The 20,539-nt window shown below is 44.8% G+C and overlaps 1 protein-coding gene across 4 annotated transcripts in view; it reads right to left on the reverse strand.

Annotated features, from left to right (window-relative positions):
* The window catches only part of PPP1R12A (protein phosphatase 1 regulatory subunit 12A), a 160,431-nt gene that overhangs the window by 7,932 nt on the left and 131,960 nt on the right, over window positions 1–20,539 (reverse strand). For 2 of the 4 annotated variants that reach the window (XM_068162428.1, XM_068162424.1), the window contains 7 exons: window positions 18,142–18,260; window positions 17,235–17,300; window positions 13,084–13,100; window positions 11,386–11,494; window positions 10,294–10,398; window positions 9,410–9,457; window positions 5,939–5,989 (listed from right to left, as the gene is read on the reverse strand). In XM_068162428.1, the coding sequence (XP_068018529.1) occupies window positions 5,939–5,989; window positions 9,410–9,457; window positions 10,294–10,398; window positions 11,386–11,494; window positions 13,084–13,100; window positions 17,235–17,300; window positions 18,142–18,260 (515 nt within the window). Of the gene's footprint in view, window positions 1–5,938; window positions 5,990–7,074; window positions 7,106–9,409; window positions 9,458–10,293; window positions 10,399–11,385; window positions 11,495–13,083; window positions 13,101–17,234; window positions 17,301–18,141; window positions 18,261–20,539 lie in introns of all 4 variants that reach the window. The other 2 variants (XM_068162426.1, XM_068162425.1) reach the window with 2 other exon arrangements.

Genomic DNA, 20,539 nt, shown 5'->3' on the forward strand with positions numbered 1-20,539 from the left:
CGAAATTACAGCTACCTGCTGGACCCCACACTTGGCATGCCAATTTGCTTCTCACCAAGAGAGGAAAGTATCTTCCTGTGATGAGATACTTGAACAGGATTTTGCCTGTCTGTATTACAGGACTAGCCAATAACTCTTCAGTGCTGCCATTAAGCAAATTATTCAGTAATCACCTAGGATACATGGAGTCCACTGACAAACCTGTAAAGTAATGATCATGTCTGTGTTTGCTGGATGATCTAAGTCTTTCTGTACAAAACAGCTTTAAATAGAGGTTACAAAAAGCTCCTGAAGTGTAAGGTACCTGTTCAGATTAAACCAGGCACACTGCTGTGGTTAAGCTATGATCATAACATCAAATCTCCTCGCTCTGTTCCCTTTTGCTAGCCAGGCTTCTCAAGCTCCACAATGATGTGCCACTGAAGACTATCCCCTGCAATAAGGAACAGTGAGTAGTGTTCTATGGGTTAACACCCTGACTGGATTACCACAGCTAAAGGAATGCCAGTGCTAGCAAAAAACCAACCAACCACAGTATGGCTGTGTGGCTGTGGCCAGCAGTCATTAGATTAGCTCAGTTGTGTTGAAAACCCACATTGTTAGCCTAAGCTGAGGTAAGACAGGGCTGCCCTAGAGGGACAGCTCTCCCTCCTGGTGCAGCAGTACGCTCCTCCTGCTTTCTGTGTGTTAGCTGAGTGACTCAGCAACAGTGGGGTGAGGTGGATCAAGTAACAAATAAAAGCTTTGGTATTCAGCCAGGTCAGTGAGATGACTTGAATCAAGTCAGCAAGGGTTAATACAAGGGAACACTGAGGAATGCAGGGTCTGGATCAGGAACAACCTTTCTATCCACATCCTATTGTTAAGCAAACTCCAGGAAGACATTAAGCCAAAGGATAAATCCCCTCTCTCTTTCCTGCCTCTTACTGGGGCAAACCTGAGGTTGGACTCTGAGGAGGAGGGAAAAAAACCTCACACCCATCACCTTGCTTTGCAGTGGAAAGGAAGGCAGGTGAGGGGAAGCAGTTTAGCAGCTCACTGTTTGTTTGGTTTGGGGGTTTTCTTTTCTTCACCTACACATCTTGAAAGCTCACTGAAACCTCCATCCTGCCAGTGTTTTCCAAGATGGAACCCCAAGCAGTTTGTAAGTTAACAGAAGAAGACTGAACCAGATGACCCAGTAAGTATGAACCAATCTCACACACCAGTAGCTTGTGTGTGTCTGTCTTTGCACAGTCTATGTACTATGGGATTCTGGTCCAGGACTAGAATGCCAACATACATAGCAACCACCTTGACTCAGTGCTAAAATGAGGTCTTTTAAGCTGTCTAGATACCAATAAAGATTAGCCAGAACCACACAGGAAGTTAATATGTAAAAATTATTAATTAACTTGAAATTCCAATACAGTCCTGAAGGTAAAAGACTTTGGTCCCTTCTAAACACTAAAATACACAAATACAAGAAAGTTCTTAATACAGCTGTTCAGGAAAGCACAGTACTATAAACACTTCTCAAACACTCATTAGTTGAGACTAGATCTCTATCACAGGCTCACAGGATGTTAGGGGCTGGAAGGGACCTCCAGAAATCATCGAGTCCAACTCCCTGCCATAGCAGGACCAGAGAATCCAGCACAGGGCACACAGGAACACATCCAGACAGGGCTGGAAAGGCTCCAGAGAAGGAGACTCCACAACCTCTCTGGGTAGCCTGCTCCAGTGCTCTGGGACCCTCCCAGTGAAGAAGTTCCTCCTCATGTTGAGGTGGAACCTCCTGTGCTGGAGTTTCTATCCATTGCCCCTTGTCCTATCCCAGGGTGCAAGTGAGCAGAGCCTGTGCCCTGCCTCTTGACCCCCAGCCCTCAGATATTGATAGACATTAATTAAATCCCCTCTTAGTCTTCTCTTCTCCAGACTGCACAGCCTCAGGGCTCTCAGCCTCTCCTTACCAGGTAGTGCTCAGTCCCCTCAGCATCCCCATAGCCCTCCCTTGGACTCTCTCCAGCAGATCCCTGTCCCTCCTGATCTGGGGAGCCCAGAACTGTATCAATTCTGGACGCAGTAAGAAAGCTCAGTCCTTAACTTCGATTTGTTAGAAAACTAGAGGCCAAGAAGGGAGTGACTTCAGCATATCTTAGGGCACACTCAAATCCCTGCAGTTGTTGCTAGGGTTGTGCCATGCCAAAGGCCTCCTGGGTCAGGGCCAATTTATTTTCAAGTAAGCCAAGCCAAGCTTCTGTGCTAAGGAGGCCAAGAGCAGACCACACCAACACATCTGCGACACCTGCGGGCGGGACCCCACACGTCATGCTTTAGCCACACTTCCAGGACCGAGCAGCAGAAGTCAGTTTCTCACACACAGACACAAGTGTTAATAGTAAAATTCTACCCAAGCACAAACTGGATGTCAGCACCTGCCTGGCTACACAAAGGAGAGGCAGAAATTACAAGTCCACAGAGCGCAGTTGCCTACAGGACCCTGACAGCTTGGCAAGCACTCGGGTCAAGGCCCTATTCTCAGTCACCAGTCGCTCATTTATGTGTCTCAAGGACTGAATCTGCTTTATTTGTTGCAGGTTCTGCAGGAATCAAAGAAATAGAGGAGTGAAAACAAGAAAAAGAAAAAAACCCAACCCAAACAGCACCACCCCCACCATGTACACTGTGTTTAAAAGAGGTAGAGACGAGCAGAACTGAAAGAAAACTTAGAAGAGAGTTTGGAGTCGATAAGTCACTGTGAAAGGAAAGTATCAAACAAGTGGCACATTCTTGAAGAGCAATCTAAGAACCAGCAGTGATTAGTCACAGCTTTCCAAAACAGCTCAGGATACATTAACAATGAGAGCTATTCCTGGAATTCTTTGCTTAACATCCTAATTGCCCAAAGCAAATCTCCTATTCAAAAGCCTGTAAATAATGACACGTTTAACATATGCTTTTAAACCACAGGTTAACAAACCATGGGAAGACCATTTCATCTGGGCTCCAAAACTTTCACAGGGTGCTTACTGAAAGGGAGCTTTTGGAAGGAGGCATTACACTTGCATTCTCTGTTTCTCTTGAGAGCCCAGCCTTCCCTAGCAGGAATTTGCAGGCTGATGACAGAAGCTCACCTGGTGCCTTCCACTCTCAGACACAACTATTCTTCCTCTACCATAGTTTATTTTCTACATTATTTCACCTCTAAAGACCCCCCAAGGAATCACTGACACTGTGCTCTCCCTTACAGCACAATCTCTTGGCTTGAGTCCAAGGGAGCTGGAGGCACCGTGGTTGCCTTCTGCCTACCTCTGCCTGTCCCCTTCAATGATTTCAACAGAACTTCATGCAGGCGTTTTAACAGAAAGCATCTGGAAGTTAATGCCACTTCCAAGCACCAGAGGGAGCTGAGAAATGAGCTTCAAAGGAAGTCTTTTAGCAAGCAGCAACACTCCCTTCTGTGCATGTTGGTAGCTTTATGTCCTGCCCAGGGAGGTGGTGGAGTCACCAAGCCTGAATGTGTGTAAAGGTGGTTTGGATGTGGTGCTTGGGGAGGTGGTTTAGGGGTGAGCCTTGTAGAGTAGGGTTCTGGGTTGGACTTGGTGATCCTGAGGGTCTTTCCCAACCTGAATGTTTCTGTGATTCTGTGACAAAGTGTCAAAATAGTGGTGGTGGTGGTCCTTTAAAATTTTGGAATGCAGAAGTATTTTCTATTCCATCATCTTCTGCAGGTTTTCTGCTTCGATCCTGTCACTTTGGTTAGCTCTCTTCAATTACTGTATTGGAGGACAGAACACAAAACTAATCTGCCAAATTTCTCACCCTTCTTAATCCTAGCAGAGGACTGAACATTGCTAAACTAGGAAATGAGGAAGTCATACCATGACTAGTGAAAAACCCAAAGGAGCCAGGCATGCCTTTAAGAAGCACTCTCCTTCTGGGACTCGATTCATATGGGGCTGAAAAAGCCAGCAATCAGTGCATGTGGTCAATGTCATTCATGTGCCAGTGTCTGACATCTATCTACTGCATTTTGTTCACTAAAAGCTGATTACTACTCATTCTATGCCAACAAAAGTTGTTCTTTTGATATTGGTAACATCCTGGCTGATGCAGAATTCAAAGAGCATGAGATGAAGGTTGAAGCAGCATCTAATGCTTACAACACCTATTGGAGCAGCTTGAGCTAGTCCTTAGCTTAGATACTACTTGCAATTGGGAACATTCCAGAGACATTTGAGTGACAGATAAATAATGTAAGGGATTGGGTACAGAATGATGACAATAGACAGGTTAATAGAATTCCATTGGTGTACCAAATTCCTTGTATCTCACAGCAGAGTTTGTTCTCTTGGCTGCTGGCTCTGCTTCTGGCATCAGGCTGTGCTATCCTCCCCTCTGACCTTGGTAGCTTTTTCTATTTGGCTTCCATCAAGGTACAAGGGGAGGGGGTGGCCAAGCTGGTGTTAGAACAGAATAGAATAAACCAGGTTGGAAGAGACCATCAAGATCATCACGTCCAACTTATCACCCAACACCACCCAACCAACTAAACCATGCAACCAAGCACCCTATCAAGTCTCCTCCTCAACACGTCCAGTGATGGTGACTCCACCACCTCCCTGGGCAGCCCATACCAGGGGAGGTGGTGGAGTCAGCATCATTGGAGGTGTTCAGGTGTGTGTGGTTGCATAGCTGTCTTGGGGCCCTTTGTCCCCCAGAGGGGACGAGGAGGCAATCTGTGCAAACTGTTAAACTCTGTGTGTGTATGTGTATATATATATATATATATGTGTGTGTAAACACACTCTGTACATGTTTATGGCCTTTTATACTGTTACATTTGTTTCTTCTGTAAATACAATTCCATTTTTAATTCCATTTTTACTGCCAAGTTCTGAGTGTGGTGAGATTTGCTCTCTGGGGGAGATTTCTTGGTTGCATGGTTTAGTTGATGGGGTGGTGTTGGAGGATAGCTTGGACATGACAATCTTGAAGGTCTCTTCCAACCTGGTCTATCCTATCCTATCCTATCCTATCCTATCCTATCCTATCCTATCCTATCCTATCCTATCCTATCCTATCCTATCCTATCCTATCCTATCCTATTTCCAAGAAAATAAGTTCCAGGGGGGGATCTAATTCAACCCACAACGCCTATTCAGTTATATGCTACCATTACAGTTAATGAACTATATTGTATCCAGCCTACAATTCCATCTTGATTAGACTGAGAAACCTTTTCACTTCAACCATCTCTGAATGTTCTTTGCCAGCCACTGTGTTGCAGAAGGAGAAGTTTCATCACCTTGTTAGAAGTTTTGGGTCTGCTTACGCTGGTGTAAAAACTTCACTACAAGCTGTATCACAGTACCACAGTACATGACAGGTTCGAAGGGACCTCCACAGATCAAGTCCAACCCCCACCCTGCCCGAGTAGGGTCACCCAGGGTAGTCTCCTGATCATTGCACAGGAATGCATCCAGGTGAGTTTGGAATGTGTCCAGAGAAGGAGACTCCACAACCTCTCTGGGCAGCTCCAGGGCTCTGTCACCCTCACTCTAAAGAAGTTTCTCCTCATGCTGTGCTGAAACCTTCTCTGTTCAAGTTTGTCTCCATTGTTCCTTGGCTTATTGCTGTGCACCACCCAAAAGAGCTTGGCCCCCTCCACTTGACACCCAGCCCTCAGCCATTGATAGACATTGATCAGATCCCCTCTCAGCCTTCTCTTCTCCAGACTAAACAGCCCCAGGGCTCTCAATCTTTCTTCACAGGGGAGGTGCTCAAGTCCCCTAAGCATCCTCGTGGCTGTATGACTTAGGTGAATTTGAATTGCAGTGTAACTGAGTTCTCTTCTGGTGAGCTTACAGGGACCAACAATACTGAGAGACTACACGTTTACCGACAGGGTTATGCATCTTGTTATTCACAGCTTAGCGTGCAAGAGTTTACTTACTTTCAGTTCCTCTTCCATTTCAGATATCCTTCTTTCTAGAGCTCTTTTTTCCTAAATCAGAAGATGCATGTTAACACTGAACAATACCCATTCACAAACAATTCAACATTGCTGCTTGGCAAGACTGTGGCATCAGTGAAATACTTCAAGTTTCACAGGTCATACAACCAAAAGCGTAGTGTGGACAGGAAACTTGTGATGGCAGTGCTAGAAATTTTGTCAATATGGAATTTTTAATGTCTGAGGAGGAAGAGAGACAGAAATTTACATCAAGTCCCCAAAAAAATGTAACCCCTTCCTTGACACAAATTTAAGCTTACTGCCACTACCATTTCTTTGGATGTATTTTTTTCCACGAGCTAAGTTTCTCTAACAGCTGGATGTACAAGAAATGCAGAAAATCATCAGAAACAAACAAGACTCTTACAAAAACCCCAAGCACCAAAGGACTGAAACACCTGTCTGAGCTCAGTGGGGTCTGTCCACACCATAAACTGCAAGGTGTGTGCAAGATCCATCCACATTCACATTACAGGGGTTCGTCTGCACACCAAAGGAATCCAGCTACATGATTATCACCTGCTCACTGAGCGAGTGTGTCCTGAGTATATTCTGCATTTCTAGTTCAGTTTTATCCCCCCCCCCCTTTTTTTTTCCCCCCTCTCTTTTTTTCTCCAATTTTACCTGAGAAGCAGGAGAAATTATCCTTTGCAGAGAACTTCAGGGTGTTTGGATTGCACTCATTACAATACCTGAGCCAGAGCTTACTGGAAGTTAGCTGAGGGCGTTTTCTACACTGTGCTGCAGGCTGCAGTGCAGACACACGTTTGTAGCTGTCAATGAGGTTACTCTGTTCAAACCTAGCTTTCAACACATCTGCCAGAGGAATGAGCTAATGCAATAGACTTGGGAGGGTTTACAGCCGATTGCTTTGCTTTCCTGTGTCAGACAATGCGGTTGTGTCTCATTTAAAAGCAGCTGCAGCTGTCAGTAGGTCTACATTCAGACTTTTCCAAAGTGTGAGAGGCAAAAGCAGCAGATTGTTGCAAAGTGGCCATAGGCATCTGCATACAAGAGTGCTGTGCAAAGAGCAAGCAGCATGGACTGAAGTGTGTAAAACTTTGGTTAGATCATACCGCCCAGTTGATACTGACTCTTGCCGGTCACCTTTCAGATACAAATCATTGGGATTTAGTTTCATCACAGTGCACTCACACCCCCACATTTTCCCAGTTTAGAAAACAATGTTAAAGCTTTCTCCAAGTAATAGATTACTGCAGTGGTATGTACTCAAGTCCTTCAAGTTCAATCTTTTCCCATACTGGTGCTGACTGATAGTAATGGGCATGGATAGCAAGCACCAGAAGTTAACTGCAGTAAGCAAGTGACTAACAAAGACCCCCATGTCACCTGACACCACTTGGAATTGCATCAGTTACCTACTAGCTCTGCAGGACAACAAATATTGTCAGTGCTGTTTTCATAAGCAGGATTTGACACTTCCTGCCATCACCAAGGGATAAATGGTCACATAAATCCCAAGCCTTCACATGGTTGGAAATCACTAGTGTCCTTAGGATGCATTTGCTTAACTAGGGCATTGAGCTGCTCTGAAAAGAAGTTTAAAGTGATGAAATCCAAGGAACATTTCCTAAATCCTGGGTGAATTCTTTTAGCCATACAGCATTACCACTGTCTTTATGCTTTGATACTGATGCATTCAGGAAAGGTAACATTTTGCTGTTGGGCTGAATGCCTTTAGGGAAAAATAAAGAAGGCAAAAATGTCTACTGCAGGCAACTGCTTTGATGCAAGGGCCTGTCCTGGGAAAAACCAAAGCAGTCATTTCAAACTGAAATAATACCTAGCTCTGCAGCACTGCATGGAACCCACACAATCCTGGATATAGCTGCATCTATGAAATAATTAGATGCCCACTTGGGTTGCCTTGATAACACCCAGGAAACCAAATTAAAGCTGCTGATGAAACTTGTCAACTCAAGAAATCACTGTCTGCAGCAGGAGGGCAGAAAAATCAAGGAGAAAGAGATGCTAAAAGGCCACTGCAGTTATAAGGAGAGATTCAGACAATGGTCTCTGCCCTCATGAGACCCCACCTGGAGTACTGCATCCAATTCTGGTGCCTCCAGCATTAAGAGGAACACAGAATGAATGACAAGGGGCAACAGCTTTAAGCTTGAGGAGGGTAGACTTAGATTGGATATTAGGAAGAAATTCTTTACAGTGAGGGTAGTGAGACACTGGGACAGGTTGCCCATGGAGGGTGTGCATGTCCCCTCCCCGGGGGTGTTCAAGGCAAGGCTAGATGAGGCCTTGAGCAACCTGACCTAGTGGAAGGTGTCCCTGCCCATGGCAGCGGGGTTGGAACTAGATGATCATTAAGGTGCCTTCCAACCCAACCCATTCAATGCATCTATGAACTTCAGGAAGTGTCTCAGAGTATTTCTACAACTGCAGGTACTCCTACAAAATCCACCAGGTTTTAGTTTATACACCAGGCAGGTTTGTAGAACTAAACATTCTTCTAGGCTTCAAATACTGGAAAGTAAACATAAAGGGGTAGTCCATGTGATGTTTGCTAACTAGATACATCACATCACTTATTACTGTCCAAGGTAATTTAGTTTCCTTCCTGCTGAAGTGTCTTGTGCCATTCCAGGATCAGGGGAGGAGAAAGCAACATGTAGCCAATACCAGAACAAAACCCAATGTAATTTACATTGCTCTGGAACTAAACTTTTATAGGGGTTGATTGGAAACCAGCATGGAAGTACAGCCTAAAATCATCACATGTCCAGCTTCTGAAATGATTCCTGTAGTCTGCCTCACAGATGGATTCACTACGCGACTCCTTTCCCACTCAGTTCAGGTTTGTTTCTGACCCTGGTGCCCCTTCTTCTACCACTGCTTACTCATTCTTCCCCTCCACCCCAGTATCATATTCCCTCTGGAGAAATTTACAGTACAAGGGAAGAGACAGATTAATTTTGTATCATCAGCAGGTTTAAGGTCTCCTTGCAGTGAGGTAGAAAGTGCTACTTCACTGCCAAAAATAACTAGCAGAATGACAGGCGTGCTTCTGGAAAGCTCTGAGGAAATGAAAGTCTTAGACTCTTGGAAACGTATTAGAAGCTGAGGCACTCTGAACCTACCCTCTGGAGTGCCAGCATTGTTTTGGATGAGTTAGAACAAGTGGCAGATTCCTGGAGGACAGTGGGCTTTGGAACCTGATTATCACGAACCAACAGGCAACCTGAAGGCAATTCCTAAGACTAATTCCATCTCGCAATTTATTGCCAACTTGAAACCTCAAGTCCCCAAACCTTCTACAAAAATGCAAGTTACAAGAAAGGCTTCTGCTCCCACCAAAACAGATCCAAGCCAGGAGTTGCAAAACAAAATAAATCAAAGCCTGAGCTGGAGTGCTTGAGATCTCTGGCAGAAACTCACCCTTTTCTCCATTTCCAAGAGCGATCTGTCAGCAAATCTTTCTTGTCTCTGGAACACAGAATTAATAAGGACATTGGTACTTAAACAACACAAACCAGAGGGAAACCAACTCAACTGGGTCATTCAGTATTCTGCCTTAAAGGCTGCTCAGGGATGTAACACTAAAATAAAGAATCAAGAATGAGCCAGACGTATCTCACACTTCCTCTGTGACTATCCTTGTGTGATTTGTTCACCGCACAGCCCTTAGCAAACAGCAGCCTTGGCAAATGCAGCACTTCCAGCTGCAAGTAAACAACTTTGAAATGCACTTAACTGATGTTTATGGGGTACACGTGGGAGACACTCAAGTACAGGTAAGCCATTGCAATTGTGATCTGAGACTAACAAAACACTGTTTCTACGGCAATTTCAGACTCATTTAACTTGTGTGTATGCCACACTAATTTAACACTGTGCAGCACTCTTATCTGCCAGCAGTTACCTGTAGCTAGAGTATACTATTTGCTCTTCAGTTCCAAGATTAAGCTATCTAAGCAGCCAGGAAAGAGCTGTCAAGCTATGCCAGCCTGCCAGCAGGTTTCTGAATTAGCCAAGCCCAACTGACAGTTGGAATAATAAGAATAATAGCGTAGAAAGTGTTTATCCCTACCCTGCAGAGAAGCTTCAGGTACATGCTGGCAAGGAGCACTACTACTTAAATGAGCAGGAGGCAGTCTCAGACATTTTATTTGCAGCTGAAGACCAGAATCCTATGTTCTTTTCTCTTTATAAACAGAGATGTACCCTAATGCCTGTCAGAGAGGTCCCCATAGCCTGGGATGTTTCTAGTTTGCCATCTGCTTTGCCACCCTAGGACATGCCTTGCTTTGTTTTATACAAACCTGAGTGGTCTTCTCCAACTGTAGCTTGAGATCTGTAAGTTCCATGTTGGTATCATGTAATTGTGCTTTGAGTTTTTCATTTTCAGCTAGAATCTGTTCATAAAGCTAAGAGAAAACAGTCATTTTGATAAAGTGCTGCAGAAGAATTCAGTGAGGTTAGCTGAAAAATGTCAATGCCATGACTGAGTTGCATGTAAAATGAACAAACACATTCATAGTCTAGAAAGTCAATGATAGGTTTTGAAGGTGTTTAGAACAAGCAAGCACTTTACAAAATACCCTCTTACCAAATGTTTCCAGAAACAAACAGCTTTGCATAGGGAGCACACAACTTGCCCTACTTGCATTAAAAAAAGAATAAAACCCCCTTTTTTTGCTTCAGACTTGACAGATCAGACACCACAGTCAACTTTCTGACAAACCCCCCCTCTACTTTAAAGCAAGGTCTAAAGGAATGTTGACACTGTAAGCATATGATCTGGAAAGCACATTAAATAAAAGGCCTTACAGACATACAAAGCAGTTTCAATGACACAATGAACTGAAAAATACAACATTATAACGTGTGTCATTACAAACAATGGATCCCAGCTGTCCTGGACTTTTCCCTTGCCTAGAAAAGACATGTGGGTTCTCAGAAGTTGGGTTTTGTAACCTGCATTTCACCCACTGTAGTGAGTGCTCTGCTCCTCCCATCAGCTAAGCTGCCTTAAGCAGATTTTAGGCTCATAGAATGGTCCAGGCTGGAAGGGACCTCCAGAGCTCATCCATTCTGACCTCCCCGCACTCAGCAGGGACATCCCCAACTGGATCAGGCTGCCCAGGGCCTCCTCCAGCCTCACCTTGAAGATCTCCAGGGAAGGAGCCACAACCACCTCCCTGGGCAACCTGTGCCAGTGTTCCACCACTCCCACAGGAAAGAACTTTTTCCTAACATCCAATCTAAAGAGCAGATTAAGATTGGATGCCGGGAAGAAGTTCTTTACTATGAGGGTGGTGGAACACTGAAACTGTGATGCAACGTGAGACTATAACCAGACAATTTATGATACTAAAGTCCTATTTTCACACCAAAATAATCAGCTCAGATACCTTCTTAAAATCAGTGCTATCTTCTTTTTCTAGTCTACTGCAGTGTGACTGCCCCTGCGCGGAATCAAAACGTTCACCTGAAGACATGCTGAGGGATCCGGTGTCATACCTGCAAAAGAAAAGGGCTCCTTTTAATTTGTCTGTGTGTCCAAACTGAGACCACTCACTTCATCCAGGATGGTGAGCTTGCTGTGACCCATCTGAAAACAGCCAAATGCCATCACAGGTTTTAGTTAAAGCCACTGCCTTTTCATTCGATCCACCTGTAAGTTTTCCCATTCCCTCAATGCTTCAGGGTCCCATTGGGGAAAGATTTTCAGATTGCTCAGCCAAGTAAGTAGCTGCCTTGTATGCAAAGAAACTTCAAAATACTTTAAGAATATATTATTAAAGCAAATAGTTACAGATCTTAAAGGACTTCATGTTAAAGACCACCTATTAAAAAATATCTCTCTTGATCTCAATCTGTCTCTATCTCTGCCTCTCTCTCTCTCTCTGTCTCTAGCTCTGTCTCTGTCTGTCTGTGTCTCTCTTTCTGTCTCTCTCCATCTGTCTTTATCTGTCTCTCTCTACCTGTCTCTATCTCCATCTGTCTCTCTCTCTGTCTCTATCTCTATCTCTCTCTCTGTCTATCTGTCTCTCTCTGTCTCTCTGTGTCTCTATCTCTCTCTGTCTCTCTCCATCTGTCTTTATCTCTCTTTGTCTCTCTCTACCTGTCTCTATCTCCATCTGTCTCTGTGTTTCTATCTCTCTCTGTCTCTCTCCATCTGTCTTTATCTCTCTCTACCTGTCTCTATCTCTGTCTCTCTATCTCTCTATCTCTATATCTCTCTGTCTCTATCTGTGTTTCTATCTCTCTCTGTCTCTCTCCGTCTTTATCTCTCTGTCTCTCTCTACCTGTCTCAGTCTCTCACTGTCTCTCTCTCTGTATCTCCCTGTCTCTATCTGTGTTTCTATCTCTCTGTCTCTCTCCATCTGTCTTTATCTCTCTCTGTCTCTCTCTACCTGTCTCTGTCTCTCACTGTCTCTGTCTCTCTGTCTCTATCTGTGTTTCTATCTGTCTCTCTCCATCTGTCTTTATCTCTCTCTGTCTCTATCTCTCTCTATCTGTCTCTCTCTCTGTCTCTGTGTCTCTGTCTCTCTGTGTCTCTCTTTACCTGTCTCTCTCTACCTGTCTCTATCTCTCTCTATATGTCTCTCTCAGTCTCTCTGTCTCTATCTCTCTCTCTGTCTCTTTTGGCCTTCTTACCTTTTGTATTTAATTTACTTTTGTAAACAGTATCTCAATTTAGCCTCCAATTTGGTGTGAGTGTGGTTATTCACTCCCTTGGGGTAAACCCCTTCTGTCCTCAGCCTGCGCTGTTTGGGCTCAACCATGACAAAGGGCAACAAAGAAGAATGCTTGCACAAGAATTCTGTAGCCAGTGGTGCTGCATCCACTGTGTCCTAGAAAATGCCCAACCTGCCTTCAGCATGCTACAAACATATAGCCCAATGCATTCCTCAGAATGGAGAATCCCACCCACAAGTGGCAGAAAACAGTCAGCAGTGTTAACTTTACAGTTTCATTAACGCTTCTGAAGCTCAACCCTTCTACTACCAGGGTTAAGTTCAATCTGTATCTGTCCAGCAATAACTTAAAATGAGAATATGCAAGCAAAAACTGTAACCATGCAAATGTGTTTAAGTTGCACATACCTTGAAAGGCTATCACTCTGAATTGGGGAGGGGTAAAAAGAGAGAAGAAGAATAGAAGATCAGGTTAATAATTAAAACATGTAACAACATCTAAACAGTATAGCTGAACAGTTCTGTTAAATGCTTCCCAACAGTACACAGTATCTGAACACTGTCAAGTTTCAATGTTGTTATGTCTGAAACAGGAAAGAAATATGTGCTAGAGTGTGCTTGCCAAAGTATGATTTACAAGGATGCTAACATCACACTCTGGAATTCCTAAACACTGGCATCATTTCAGCAGTTGGTGCCTTCTGCCATTCGCCTGCCTGTTATCAAAGGCATCAGAATGGTGTTCCCTGAACTCCCTGTTCCTTCCTTCACTTCTTGAACATAGAATCATAGAATTGTCAGGGTTGGAAGGGACCTCAAGGATCATCCAGTTCCAACCCCCTGCCATGGGCAGGGACACCTCACACTACAGCAGGTTGCTCACAGCCACATCCAGCCTGGCTGCAAAAACCTCCAGGCATGAGGCTTCCACCACCTCCCTAGGCAACCTGTGTCAGTCTCTCACCACCCTCATGGGGAACAACTTCTTCCTGACATCCAATCTCAATCTCCCCGTTTCTAGTTGGTACCCATTTTTAGTTCAGTGCCTGGGCAGCATCAAAAGATGCAGCAGATCCAGAGAAGTGATTCTGCCACTTTGCTCTGCTCTGCTGAGACCTCACTTGGAGTGCTGTGTGCAGGTCTGGAGCCCTCGATATAGAATCATAGAATCAATAAGGTTGGAAAAGACCTCAAGGATCAAGTCCAACCTGTCACCCAACACCTCATGACTACTAAACCATAGCACCAAGTGCCATGTCCAACTCCCTCTTGAACACCTCTGGGATGGTGACTCCACCACCTCCCTGGGCAGCACATTCCAACGGCTAACAACTCTCTCTGTGAAGAACTTTCTCCTCACCTCCAGCCTAAAATGACATGGAGCTGATGGAGAGGGTCCAGAGGAGATCCATGAGAATGATCAAGGGGTTGGAGCAGCTCTGCTACAAGGACAGGCTGAGGGAGCTGGGGGTGTTCAGCCTGGAGAAGAGAAGGCTCCAAGGAGATCTAAGAGCAGCCTGCCAGGACCTGAAGGGGGCTACAGAAAGGCTGCAGAGAGACTGTTTGCAAAGGCCTGCAGGGACAGGACCAAGGGCAATGGCTTCAAGAGCTGGAGAAGAGCAGATTTAGATTGGATGTGAGGAACAAGTTCTTTCCTATGAGGGTGGTGGAACACTGGTACAGGTTGCCCAGGGAGGTGGTTGAGGCTCTGTCCCTGGAGATCTTCAAGGTGAGGCTGGAGGAGGCCCTAGGCAGCCTGATCTATGTGGGGATGTCCCTGCTGACTGCAGGGAGGTTGGACTGGATGAGCCTTGGAGGTACCTTTTGTCCCAGATCATTCTATGGTTACACAATTATTGCATGTTTAACTAAGACAGGTGTGAGATGACAGAACCCCACCACCTAAGCAATGACCACCACTTGCTTCTCACCTCAAGGAAACAGAGGAAGTTCTGTACAGAAAGACTTCAGATTTTTTTCCTTTTTACCTTGAAGGCATGCTGTACGCTAAGCAGGTCCTTTTAACCTTCAGCTACAATCTAGGGCAGCCACCACAAGGAAGTAAACCACTCCTGCATTATTTCTCAGCAGCTGCTCTTTCTGAAGGTTGTTTTTCTTTGCTTCTTGTGGACTCCCCAGGGTGCTGTGGGAATGTGAAAATCTCCCAGCTCTCTATTCCCCTGCTGCACTGACACCTCCCAAATGGAAACTCAAGGAGTTACACACAGACCATCTGAGAAACAATATTTTCCAGCCACACACAGGGAGACAACAAATGAGCTGGTGAGGGAAGACAGCAGTAATTGCTAGAGGCAGGAAAATATTCCCATCCTCCTGGCTGAGGCTGGGAACATGAGAAGCTGGAAAAGGTCTCTGTGATCTTTGGAAAGCTATGCAGCAGCAGTTTCCATTCCCTGAAAGCTGTGCGGCCCTGCTGCTGCTGCTCAAGCACCATCCAGCCTCCACACCTCACTGAAAGAGCAGGACATTTCTCAAGCACACAGCTGCTCTTGCTCCCCTCACTTTTCACAGAACACCTTTTGGGAGGATTTTTTTCAGTGTGGTCTTTACCCTATTCTCTTCCTTTATCTCCCCTTCAATTTCTGGGAGCTCAGCTCAGTCATCATTTTTGACATTAAAAAAATATACATGCATAAGGCTTGAGAAGAAATGATGCCAATAATTTAGAGCAGCTTCCAGTGCCTGAAGGGGGCTACAGGAGAGCTGGGGAGGGACTCTTTGCACGGGCTTGTAGTGATAGGACAAGGGGCAATGATTTCAAGCTGGAAGAGTGGAGATTTAGATTGGATGTTAGGAAGAAATTCTTTACAGTGAAGGGTGGTGAGGCACTGGAACAGGTTGCCCAGGATGCCCCCACCCTGGAGGTGTTGAAGGCCATGGTTAGATGGGGCCCTGAGCAACCTGGACTAGTGGAAGATATCCCTGCCCATGGCAGGGGGTTGGAACTGGATGATCTTTAAGGTCTCTTCCAACGGAAACCATTCTATGAATCTATGACCTCAGTTCTACACTTCTCCACCATCACACCCCAACACATCCATCCTTTTAATCCTAGGTCATGCTCTTAATTTTGGGCCTGATTTTTAACTATTTCACTCCAGTTTTATAAAAGTCTAATTCCATCAGAAGCACCACACACACATTCTACCAGAATGGAAGCTGGAGTCACTGCAGAGCTCAGGATAAAAGACACGTAATCCTGGGAGGAAAGAAAACAACTATGCATGCATGGTAATGGGACATGGAAGTAAAAATGCAGCAAAGCAGAATGGTTCCACATGAATTCCTTAACTATTTGAGGAATGTGCAATGGAAGCTTTTGCAGAAAGGAGAGAAACATCACTTGAGTTTTACTCCTTAAGAGTGAACCTGATTCAGCAGTGTTTTACTCCATAAGAAAAACACCCTGCTACACCATTTTACAGTACATACTATGTTACTACTTCCCTTTTCTTCCCTCTTCCTCACACAGTCACAACCCATTCTGTTTATAAGGACTTTTCCCATCAAATTCAATGGATTACACTGTTTTCCACTGCCTTTTTAACATAACTAATAATACTGAATTAGAATGTTCAGAAACCCATTTGCACAGGCTCACAGGATGTCAGGGGTTGGAAGGGACCTCCAGAGATGACAGAGTCCAACCCCACTGCCAGAGCAGGAGCAGAGAATCCAGCACAGGTCACACAGGAATGCATCCAGAAAGGGCTGGAAAGTCTCCAGAGAAAGAGACTCCACAGCCTCTCTGGGCAGCCTGCTCCAGGGCTCCATGACTCTCACAATAAAGAAGTTCCTCCTCATGTTGAGGTGGAACCTCCTGAGCTGGAGTTTCTATCCACTGCCCCTTGTCCAATCATAGGGTGCAAGTGAGCAGAGCCTGTGCCCTCCCTCTTGACCCCCAGCCCTCAGATATTGATAGACATTGATCAGATCCCCTCTCAGTCTTCTCCTCTCCAGACTAAACAGCCCCAGGGCTCTCAGCCTCTCCTCACAGGGCAGTGCTCCAGTCCCAGTCTCCTCAATGGAGAAATCAGGTACACTGTGTTCTTTGACTTTCTATGCTTGCATTACATTAGCTCCTCATATTCTTTGTTAATTACATTATTGATAGCACTGGGGTTAATATGAAAAGGGTTTCATTAGTGTGCATAAGTCACTGGACATCATCTATCTGAAAATACCAGTACAGGTGGAAGAAAGATTTTTGCAAGGCAGAAACTGAAAGCTTCCTCCAGCAACGTGTCCCTGACCCACATGTCAGAAATTTCACCTGCATGTTGTGGATGCTAATTCTACACAATCAGAATGGAAGACAAACCCAACTGTGTTAACCATTGCTACTATGTTAAATATGGTTACTAATGCCTGCAAAGGAAATGGCACCGAGTCACGGCCACAAATTACCAATCAGAAAGCACTCCTGAGAGCTCTACCCTATGCCCTTTTTCAACTGCACCCCACAGCAACAAAAATTTTACATTCCAAATGGATCTGTTAGCCAGGCAATACAATAATTAGTGGGGATTTTTAATTACCTGAGTCTCTTTTTTATTTGTTCCTTCTTCTGAATCAGACTGGTGCTCCTGCTCATTTTCATCGCTCTGGTGAAAGAAGTGGGAGAGGAAAAATGACTAAACTGCTGAAAGCTCACTGAGATCTTCAGGCATTCGAGACTTCTGCTACTGAAAATGCTAAGAGCAGCAAAATTCCACCTAACTAAAATGAGAACATGTTGCATGTATGATGAAAATCCTCAAACAAGTACATTTTCAGTACCAGGAGGAGAGGAAACAGAACTTTGCATCTGGCCCACAAACATCTTGCTTTTACAGAACTGCATACTGATCCTGTGTCAAAGAAGAAGGAAACACCAGCTGCAGCCCCTTGAACCTGAAAGCACTTTCTTCAGTTTTTAGCACATGGCTGCTTGTGAAGTGCCACATCAGTCTAGGCCATTGGGATGTGCTGCCCAGGGAGGTGGTGGAGTCCCCATCCCTGGAGGTGTTCAAAAAGGGACTGGATGTGGCACTTGGAGCCATGGTTTAGTTGTCAGGAGGTGTTGGGTGACAGGTTGGACTTGATGATCTCTGAGGTCATTTCCAACCTTATCGATTCTATGACTCTATGAACTCTGGTATACATGCAATGAAAACAAATAAATCAAGAGTTGTTCACTGATTATGTTTTCCTTAGATGATGGTTCATTGCTCTCAAGTCATGATTACAGTATTCTAGAACTCCTTTTAGCATTATCAACATAACTTGGGAACTAATTTTGCTTTTGGAATTTTCTTGACAGAGAAGAAGAGAGTAAGTAACTTGAACTGTCTTCTGCCAGAGTAATTAGTTCTAAACTATTCCCTGTTTTAAGACTGCATCATGCACATTCCATATTGCTAGAAGCTAAGGCTGTCAGATCAGCAGCAGCAGTTTTTCACTTACATCTTGAGTCCAAAAAGAAACTCCTGTAGATCGCCGTTTTTCTCTTGGTCTCCTCCTTTCCCTTATAGACTTGGGCTGGGATTTATCTTCTTCCTTTTCTTCCTCTCTTTTGCCCCCTTCTGTCAATAACAAGTTTCTTATTAATTTCAGTATGACACAACCTAATTTTCTGATTTATTTTCTTACAGAGAATTCTCAGTCTTTACAGTGCTTGTGACTCATTTTTTTTAACCTGGAATAAATTCACTAAAGCATTTCTTACCACATACAGGGTTTGCTGTAATATACATTTCTCTAATACAGCTCTAATATGCTGTAAAATATTGTTGCAGCAACAATTGAACAGCAACTGCAAAATGCTAATTTCACAGGCTCACAGGATGTCAGGGGGTGGAAGGGACCTCCAGAGATGACAGAGTCCAACCCCACTGCCAGAGCAGGAGCAGAGAATCCAGCACAGGTCACACAGGAATGCATCCAGAAAGGGCTGGAAAGTCTCCAGAGAAAGAGACTCCACAGCCTCTCTGGGCAGCCTGCTCCAGGGCTCCATGACTCTCACAATAAAGAAGTTCCTCCTCATGTAGAGGTAGAACCTCCTGAGCTGGAGTTTCTATCCACTGCCCCTTGTCCAATCATAGGGTGCAACTGAGCAGAGTCTGTCCCCTCCCACTTGACCCCCAGCCCTCAGATATTGATAGACATTGATCAGATCCCCTCTCAGCATTCTCTTAAGATTAAACAGCCCCAGGGCTCTCAGTCTCTCTTCAGAGGAGATATTCAAGTCCCCCAGTCATCCTCACAGGTCTCCACTGGACTCTCTCCAGCAGATCCCTGTCCCTCGTGTACTGGGGAGCCGAAAATTGGATGCCACATTCCAGGTGAGGTCTCACCAGGGCAGAGTAGATGGGGGGGGAAAACCTCCCCAGCCCTGCTAAGCACACTTTTCTTGCTGCACCCCAGGATCCCTTTGGCCTTCTTGGCCACAGGGGTACATTGCTGTCCCATGCAGAACTTGCTGTCCACCAGGACTCCCAGGTCAGCCCCCTAACCCAACTGTTTCCATGTAACAGTAATGCACTACAAATACACTACACACTTCAAATTCTACTTCCAAGCATCTGCCTCAGCAGATGTACAAAAGCACAAAGTAAGACAGGGCAGTTCTTCACCATTCTTCATCAAACAAGCTTTTCTTCATTTGCTTACATCAACTATTTGGTATTAAACCCCCCAAACTTCTAAAACTCTCAAGTCCTCTTCAGAGTCCCCCTTTTCATCACAGCCCAACTGCACCTCTGCTCCATGGAAGAACAACAGTGGAATCTCCTGGATTAAATACTATAGTACTGACTTCCTCTTTCTTGAAAAAGAAAAGGCATTGCAGTGTTAAAGTGACATAATATCTCAAGGTTTTGTTTGTTCCCCTATATGCTTGCAGGCAATTTGCACCCAAAACCCCCTGCAAAACCAAAACCCTTGCCCAAACCACAGTTCTTTGCTTATCATCATGCAGTCTATTCAGCCTGCTGCTCTCCTATAAAACAAACCAACCACAGATTTGAGTTCGGCTAGAAGCATCACTAGTAGCTTTGCCATCACTTAGTCTTCAGAGGTAAATAAATGTTTTACTATAAAGCAAGAGTTAAACAGAAAAGGGAAACACAAAAATTCATGATGAACATACACCTTTCCTAATTAAACAAATGGTGATGTGGCCATCTAAGCTGTGTGCCTCCAAAACAATCCAACAACAAAAGAAGCCCCAAAGCTGAGCCCTCCAGTGTCCAGAGTGTCCAGCCCAGTGGGTGGACACAGGCAATAGTCTGTTTCTGCCCATAAATCCTGCACCCTTATCAATCTGGCTGCAAAGTTATTGTCTCTCTCTTTCTTCCCTCTCTGATCCCATGGGAGAGAGACCCTCTCTTATCTGGTAACAATGGGGGAGTATCCCAGACCCCTTTGGCCTGAGTAACCTTTTTTTCTGTGCAATCTTGGCCTATTTAGGCCTAATGCCAGGGTAAAAAGGTGGGGGACAGGTCAGGCCTGGACAGCCTGAAACCAACCTAGCAATGGGGAGTGGGGGAAGAAAGAGCCCTGGGGTCTTTGGTGAATCCCAGGTGGGGAGAAGGGAAGTGTTTGGGTTTTGATCTAGTGTGAAGGAACTTTTGTGTTAAGTTTAGACTGGGGATTTCTCTGAGCTTTGTAGGCTTTGCTGTGCTCACCACTATGCTTTGTAGTTTGTGTAGTACATGAATTGCTTTTCCATTTAAACTTTCCATTGCTATCCAATCCATTGGTGTGAGCCTTATTCTGTTGCCCCTTTGGGAGCAATGGAGCAATCTGTCCCACTCCAAGCTAGATGGTTTTGTCCCTGGGCTTTCAGATGGTAATGCATTTC

Source organism: Melanerpes formicivorus, unplaced genomic scaffold (assembly GCF_026170545.1).
Source record: "Melanerpes formicivorus ecotype bairdi unplaced genomic scaffold, bMelFor1.0.p_v2 SCAF_64, whole genome shotgun sequence".
In the NCBI taxonomy this organism is placed as follows: domain Eukaryota; kingdom Metazoa; phylum Chordata; class Aves; order Piciformes; family Picidae; genus Melanerpes; species Melanerpes formicivorus.